Source organism: Eleutherodactylus coqui, chromosome 5 (genome assembly GCF_035609145.1).
Source record: "Eleutherodactylus coqui strain aEleCoq1 chromosome 5, aEleCoq1.hap1, whole genome shotgun sequence".
Lineage (NCBI taxonomy): Eukaryota > Metazoa > Chordata > Amphibia > Anura > Eleutherodactylidae > Eleutherodactylus > Eleutherodactylus coqui.
In genome coordinates this window covers 187,482,801-187,490,933 of record NC_089841.1, presented here as the reverse complement: position 1 = coordinate 187,490,933, position 8,133 = coordinate 187,482,801, and the positions used below count along the sequence as shown (strand labels likewise).

General features: G+C 45.8%; 1 protein-coding gene across 1 annotated transcript; it reads left to right on the top strand.

Moving 5' to 3' along the window:
• The first annotated feature begins 586 nt into the window (after nt 1-586).
• Nucleotides 587-5,153, top strand: DAD1 (defender against cell death 1). The gene is made up of 3 exons (XM_066603942.1): nt 587-850; nt 2,867-3,021; nt 4,985-5,153. Exons 1-2 carry the CDS (start codon nt 640-642, stop codon nt 2,995-2,997), a joined length of 342 nt encoding a protein of 113 aa, XP_066460039.1. The 5' UTR covers nt 587-639; the 3' UTR covers nt 2,998-3,021; nt 4,985-5,153.
• The last annotated feature ends 2,980 nt before the right edge of the window (nt 5,154-8,133 follow it).

Here is an 8,133-nt window from a genome sequence, read left to right as displayed (position 1 = left end):
GTCACCTCCATTATCCGGTGCGCCAAATAAAGCAGAAGCAAACGGAAGCCTTGTAAAACGGACGGCAAAGAGGCGTCTGCTTCATCATAGAAGTGAATGACCCATGGGTTTCCATTCAGGGATTCAGTCACAGCGCTGTTCTCAGCTGCCACGGACCCCCGAGCGTAGCTATACACGCCAAGATGGTGCCTGGCGAATGGCGGCGTGCAGCAAGTACACATTTTATTGCAAGCTTGCCACATACATCTCCTGCAGGCGGCACGCAGCAAATTCCCCCTGTCTGAGCCCGGCCGTGCATTTACTCTCCTGGACAATTATTCAGACCACAGAGCCTTCCCCTGACAGCACACACGCCATGTACATGAGGAAGCATCATGGTGGGAGATCCCGTGTAATGTAGCCATTAATCATACAGAACAAGCGCACATTACAGCCACCAGCGCCCAGACACGATTATTATAAGCTGATGCCAGGGAACCAATAGCTCTATTCATTGTAGAGGAAGGTGTGCTGGGACTTGTAGTCCTCCGGAGGCGGCGCTACCGGCGCGGGGTGATGACGTCAGGGCTCCTGTAACGCCGCCACGTCTCATTGGCGCGGTGTTTCCAGGGGGACACTTCCGGCTGGCGTCCTGCAGACATGTCGGTGTCGGTGATCTCGGTGGTGTCCCGCTTCCTGGAGGAGTATGTCAGCTCCACTCCGCAGCGCCTCAAGCTGCTGGACGCCTACCTGCTGTACATCCTGCTGACCGGCGCCATGCAGTTCCTGTACTGCCTGCTGGTCGGCACCTTCCCGTTTAACTCCTTCCTGTCCGGCTTCACGTCCTGCGTGGGCTCCTTCATCCTAGCCGGTAACTCCTGGGGCCCCCTGCACTATGTCCATAGGGGATGACCGTTGCGGGGTACAAGGGAACTGCTTAACCCTTGCATGACTGAGGCCGAATGCACAATGCCGAGACGGATCCCGCAGCGCAACCCTGTGTCCAGACGGTGACATCATGTCCCTGTCCGCAGTCTTCTTTATCTGTATGCGGATGTGTCGGCCGGCGCAGTACAAATAATGCTGTCGCTAGGCGATGACGCAAAGACCGCGACCTTTCTGCAATGTAATTGCGGAAGGACCGCGGATCAGACAGCTGCCATTAACTTCTATGGAAGCCGTCTGCACGGAATCGGTGCTGAAATAGAACATGCTGCGATTCCCCTCCGCGAGCGGAAAATCGTGATTGGTTTTCACTTGCGGACAGGGAAAAGCATTTTTCTGTAGCACGCTATGGGCAGTATTTGCTGCAGAATGCGGAGGCGGACGCCCGATCCGGATTCTGTAATGTAAATCCGCCCGTGTGCATTCGGCCTCAGGGGCATGGATGCGTCCAGTCACATCCTGCATTTCTGGGATTTTCACTTAAAAAAAAAAAACCTCACTATTTCATTTTTCTGGTGACGCATCTACATGAGGGAATGGTTTTTCCTGTTGGACGAGTTGCATTTTCAATGGTACCATTTAATGCACCTTGGAAGAGCTTTAACAAATGTCCAAGTAGAGCGAAATAGGGGGAAAAAATTACACCATTTCTGGGGGGTAACTTTTATGGCGTTCATAGTGCGAGGATAAGCTATCTTCTGTGGGTCAGTACAAATAGATAGATATCTATAGATATATATAAATATATAGATTGATGATAGATAGTAATGCATAAGTAAAAAAATATATCGTTTTTTATTTTTTCCAGTCCATAAAGGCCGTGCGGGGGCTCAGTTTTTGCAGAGTGACCTGTATTTTTCTATTGATACCAATTTGGAGAACATACGACTTTTTGATCTTTTTTTTTTTCTGTTCCGTTTTTTCTTGGAGACAGTAATCACAAAAGCGTAATTCTGCCATTGCAATTTTTTCTGATGGCGTTAACCATGCAGGAATAATAATGAGATATTTTTATAAATTGAACCTTTTTGCAGCAATACCAATTTTTCAATTTTTTTTGATGCAACCACTGGGAAAAGGTTTTTTTTTAACATTTTTAATATTTTAATATATTATTTTAATAATAAAAACTCTTCAATTTGCTTATTTTTACTTTTTTATTATCAGTCCCCATAGGGGACTAAAACATGCGATCATATGACCGCTTATACAGTATAATGCAGTATTATGGTATTGCATTATGCTGTATTTGAACAGGCTGGCTTATTTAAAATGACACAGGCCAGTCCCGATGGGCAAACGATTATGACAGCCTGAGGGGCCTTCAGAAGCCCCTATACTGCCATGATACCTTGAGTGCACCCCGTGATCTTATCATAGAATCATAGAATGGTAGAGTTGGAAGGGACCTCCAAGGTCATCGGATCCAACCCCCTGCTCAGTGCAGGATTCAATAAAACATCCCAGACAGATGTCAGTCCAGCCTTTGTTTCAATACTTCTATTGAAGGAGAACTCACAACCTCCCGTGGTAAGCTGTTCCACACGTTGATCAGGGGTGTGAGACTCTGTTTGAGACATTTAAATCCTGGTCGATCAGGGCATTTAAAAGCTTAATAGCCGCAGTTCTCTGATCACGGCTCTTGCTGGCGGGTGTCAGCTGTCAGAGAGACCCGCCATGTATGAAGTGGTTATGGCTCCTGAGCCCTCCCATACACAGAATACGTAGTGGACAGCTGCAGTTTGGAGGTATATAGCCGTCATGAAGAGGTTAAACAATAGTTGCACACTAGAAAAATAAAGGACTCTCAGTAGGAGTACCGTGAGCATAGAGGATGGCAGCATTGTGGGGGGTATTGTTTATGGGGTCCCCTTATACATCCTGGGAAGTGGAGGGGCTCCTCTTAGTGTACTGTATGAATAATGTGTTTTGTTTCCTACAGTGTGTTTAAGGATCCAGATCAACCCCCAGAATAAAGGCGACTTCCTGGGCATCTCTCCAGAACGGGCCTTTGCAGATTTTCTTTTTGCCAACACAATCCTGCATTTGGTTGTCGTTAACTTCGTTGGATGATTTCCTTTCCTTCTGCGTTTAGAGGTTTGTATGTTGTGCTTACGTATTAGCCATGTTTAGTCTGGGGATCTACAATGATTGATTATTGAGGGGTCTGTGAGTTTAAAGAGTCACTCCAGTGAAAACTCCTTTTTGCATCCTTCCGCTGCTCACCTGATTACCTGTCACACTCTGGACGTCTCCTATGTATACTGCAGTCGCTTCCAAGTAGTGCAGCCTCATCTAATGCTTACCAGGCACCATCTTGATGCTGAGAGTTCTCCCTACTCACTTTCTCAGTGCTATGCTAACACTCCCATGATGCACCAGAACGACATCACATGGCCAGCTAGAGCTGGTGCCATCTCTGCCTGCTGGGAGGAGAGTAGTTATCATTACTCTGCATATTCACCTTTATAAGCTACTGACACGATCTGACACCAGTATAGCCTTCCAGCTTTGTGTTGTTACTAGGACGGCAGGAACCCCTTCGTAATCACATTTCCAAAGCCTTTTCAGAATCAGAAGCTCTGCCCACCCTTTGTTTCTTCTCTTTACATTCCATATGCGTACTGTATTTTTTTTATTTATTTTTTAAATTGTCCGTCAGGCCTCCCTCACACAGGCATTTGCAGAAACACTGCGTTTACTGCGGTTTCAGCAGTGTTGTCATTCATTTTTGACAATGTTTTGGCAGCCTTTTATGCACAGCTGAAAACGCAGCCAAGGATGCTGAAAAAACTCGCTTAGCTTGCACTGTCCAGGTCCCTGCCGCTGCGGTCCGGAGCTCCAAGCACTGGTCATGGTCGACAGAGCATCTTTCTCTAGTGATAGGGATGGAAGAGCCTTTCTCCAGCAAGAGATTGCTCTGATTGGCTGAGCTCGCTGAGTGGCAGCAGGCTCAGCCAATCACAGCTGTGATTGGTGCATAGAGTTCCGGCTCCACCAATCAGTGCAATCTCTCGCTGGGAGGTGGGGATTTCAATCCCTTTCACTAGCAATAGATGTTTTGTCGTCTTGACAAGTGCCTGGCAGCCAGCCTGGAGCTCCGGAGAACAGCGGCAGGGACCCAGACGGCGCCAACTAAGTGAGCATTCCTTCAGAAGCGCTAAAACCGCTGCCCATTCATTTAAATCGGCGATGCAGGGCTGAAACCTACCAAAGGTAGAACGTGCATCGCTGTCAGAGTGTAACGTTGAAGATGCTTATGTGAACAGCCCTATTGAAATGAGTGGAAGCGTTGTACTGCGTTTAGCGCTGCACGGAAAAGGCAGCGCTAAACGCTGTATATAAACATCTGTGTGAGGGAGGCCTTAGTGTGACCATTAAGAGGATTGATGAATAAATGGAAACCGGATGAAATGGCAATAACATCAATGAAGGAGTTAAATAAATCTGTTGGATGCATGATTAATTCCTTTTATAGTGATAGTTATTTCATTTCTGCTGTTGTACTTGATTTTAGCCAGTAGTGTGCGCTGTTTCCCTATTTATAAAAGTCTTCTGATAGCTGATGTCAATGCAGTAAATTCTGGTAAACGGTAATCTACAAAATCTACATAGCAGTGAAGAAGTTAGTAATTAAGCATATCTCTCCTGGTTACAGAACAAACTGCCCAGTTACGAGGTTTGAAGTCAAGTTGCCCCTGCACATTAAATGAAGCTTGGCTGAACCTGTTGGGATCGTCTGACAATCTAATGTTTATAGGGGCCACCTAACAAGAGAATGATCAAGCAATTTGGCTTCATTCCCTTCTCCATATTGAAATGGACACGCGCCCTCTGTAAATCCAAGGGTGTACGTGTTTATCGGGGAGTCGGAAGAAATAACTGTGACCAAACCTTCAGTAATGTTCATGGCTGCCTTCACACAGTAGGGAAAATTACAGAACAATAGAAGTTGATTTAATTAGTCTATTTCTGCAGTGCCATGAAAGGACATGGGGTATTGCTACATTTCTAACTGATCCTTAACCAGGTTTTATATGAATTTTCGTTTTGTTTCTAGAACTGTTGTCTCCTTGGAATGAAGACATTTTCCACATTGCTGGACGTCGAGATTAACTATCGCCAACTTTTTTTTGTGACCTCATATTATGTTGTCTTGGCAAGAACATGGCTTGGAGCCCCGGTTTGTGACTTAAAAATGACTTGGTCAATAAAATGTGACTTTCTTACACAGTTGTCCTGGGTTTCTTTTATTGCCACATTAGCAGGTTTCTGCATTTATACTCTATACTGCTAATAACTGTTGCATAGTTGGTGGGTGATTCTTGTGAGTAGACTAACGCACCATTATATCAGTTACCAAATGAAATAATTTCAGTGAGAAGTGAGCTAGCTGGCACTATTCAAGATGAATATACAATGTTTTACTGGAATATTTCATTCCTAAATGCAGTAACTACTCCATTAGATTAAAAGCTAGAAGCATTAGCTGATCTATGCGGTATAGCTCCCATGAATTGGTCAGCATAGCAGCACAGGTGCCATGGCATCACTATGGTTAATGGGCAGCGCAGCTTATCAGTGCAAAAGTGGTGGTAATTATTAAAAGTGAGTTTTCAATACTTTATACATCCCAATTTCCCATGTATTGATGTCTATGTAACGTTGCAAATATTCCAATCTACCTTGAAAGGAACCTGTCATGACCTCTGAGCCCCATAAACTGCTAAAGGGCTCAAAAATCAGGGAACGCGGAGTCTAGGGAACTCTTTCCTATTTGCTGGCTGTCCTGCACGGTGAAACCCAATCCCCCCCCCCCCCCCTCAAAATCTGTGCACCATTAGCATGGCACCTTAGTAATGAATGGGAGAGCATGCACACAGTGCGTATTGAAGAGTCCCGCTACTGAGACTCAGACTTTGAGGGGACACAGTGAAGCAACGCGGCGCAGATGAGTATAAAACAGTACTCTCCATCCCCTGACCTTTTGAGCCCCATAACGTAGTTTATAGGGCTCAGAGGTCACGACGGCTCCCTTTTTTAAAGGACCTATCCAGCGAAAACCACATTTTTCCATCCCTGGTCCCCTCTCCTGATTACCTGTCACATTCTGGAGGCCTTTTTTGTTTTTTACGCAGTTTGGCTGTCAACATGTTGAGGGAAGTGATGTTTCCACCCGCCCTTTTCTTAAAGGCCATTTAGACAACTATTATCGCTCAAAGCCGTCTTTTGACCGATAATCGTTGTCTAACTGCACTGACCTTGTGCAGTTTTCGTTAAACCATCGCTCATCGTTTGTCTTTCAGCGTGCTGAAAAGAAAACGATGAGTCTTATCAGGGATTCACAGTGGGATACAGCTGATACTATTGTTTGAGCTGTATCCTGCTCCCTGATGACAGGTGGGGTATGAAGAACATAGCTGTCCAGCTGCGTTCTCCATACTCTCGCATGGAGTGCTCTGCTGTATAACAGCCGGGCACTCCGTGCAGACGCCAAGCGGGGCCACCCCACTTGTCTTCTGCATCCTCCGCTCAGAGCGCTTAGCTGTATAACAGCTGGGGGCGCTTGGAGCAGGAAACAGCTGGATGCAGAAGGCAAGCGGGGACATCCCACTTAACTTCTGCATCTTCTGCTCAGAGCGCTCGGCTGTATAACAGCAAGGTGCTCCGAGTGGGGAACAGCTGGATGCAGAAGACACGTGGGGACACCTCCCTTGTCTTCTGCATTCTCCGCTAGGAGCGCTCGGCTATATGACAGCCGGATGCTCTTAGCGGGGAACAGGTGGATGCAGAGAACAGGCGGCCCCCTGCTTCTCCCCTGCTGGGAACACTCGGCTGTATGACAGCCGTGCGCTCCCAGCGGGGAACAGCTGGATCCAGAGAACAAGCGGCTCCCTGCTTGTTCTCTGCATACTCCGGACCGCAATGTGATCGCTCATCGTTTCAGCGATCATCTTACGATGTAAATGACGCAACGAATATCGCTCAAAAGACATCTTATGAGCGATAATCGTTGTGGCTAAATGGGCCTTTATCAGTATATTAATACTTTGTTCAATAACATTACCTGGATTTTCAAGGATCTACCTGGATTTAGAGGAGTTCTATACTGGACAGCCTCTACGAAGTAAGTGCATCACTTATACATATACTTTTTTACTACTGACCTCCACCCACCAGCAGTGTGGGCATTTTATCATGACTAATAAAAAAAGTTTTTTTTATACGGTCACATATAATTAGATAGGGGGAAATGCATCTGAACTGGTGCAAAGGACACAGACTAGTTGGCCATAGCAGCCTATCACATTCCACTTATTTTTCTCAGGCCCTCTGGAAAAGGGAAGCAGTGACTTGAATAGTTGCCATGGGCAACTCTCACTTTTCCTCTGCTCCACTTTTGATACTGCACATCTCGCTGGCTGCATTTTTTTGTTTTCTTATCTATGGTTTGATCAGGCGGAGTTTTCTGCAATCTTGAAAATTGGCAAAATGTTTTCATCTGGAAATATGAGCATACTATTCATGCTACAATATTAATTTCATTGGAAAAAGAAGAAAAACTATTAAAAGGGGAGAAGAGGCGCTCACAACTAAAGCTTACTGCATACGAGGTGCAAAGGCACATCGACTGGAATGCAGGTCTGCAATACATACCCATATATGCCCTAATGAACATGGCTGTGTTGATGGACCATATGACCCGGATCCTGAATACAGCACCCAGAGGACTTCATTGGCAGGGGGAGAGGGTTTTTTTTTGGGGGGGGGGGGGGGGGGTTTGCCTCAGAGCTTCCATGAGAAAAGCATCATGGCGTTGCTGCGTACATAAGGCTTTATCGGCTGTCTCTGAATGATACCTCAGTATTATCTCTAGAAGCAATCCGTGTATGGAAGCATGGTCTGATAAGCACAAGTCCCATAACAGTTTGTGTGGCTCATAGGTGATAACCGGTTCCCTTTAACTGCTCTTGTGTGGCACTAATGAAGGTGAATAAGCACTATCCCTGAAATACCTACAATCATGCAATTCCCTTTTTGATGCATAGGTGGCAGTCTTGTCCACTACTTCTTCTCTCTGACCTGTAATGCAGGTGTCTTTTGACTACAAACAGTATAAAAGTTTAAACCACAAAAAAGAAAAGTTGGCGCTAAAAATATTCTTCCGAGTTAACCCTATCATCACCTCAGGCTAAAGTGTAGTCTTAG

What these genes read in the sequence shown, in the direction of transcription:
- DAD1 (XM_066603942.1), top strand. Translation starts at nt 640, where the DNA reads ATGTCGGTGTCGGTGATCTCGGTGGTGTCCCGCTTCCTGGAGGAGTAT. An exon ending in GGGCTCCTTCATCCTAGCCG is followed by an intron (nt 851 to 2,866) that starts GTAACTCCTGGG and finishes TGTTTCCTACAG; the next exon opens with TGTGTTTAAGGATCCAGATC.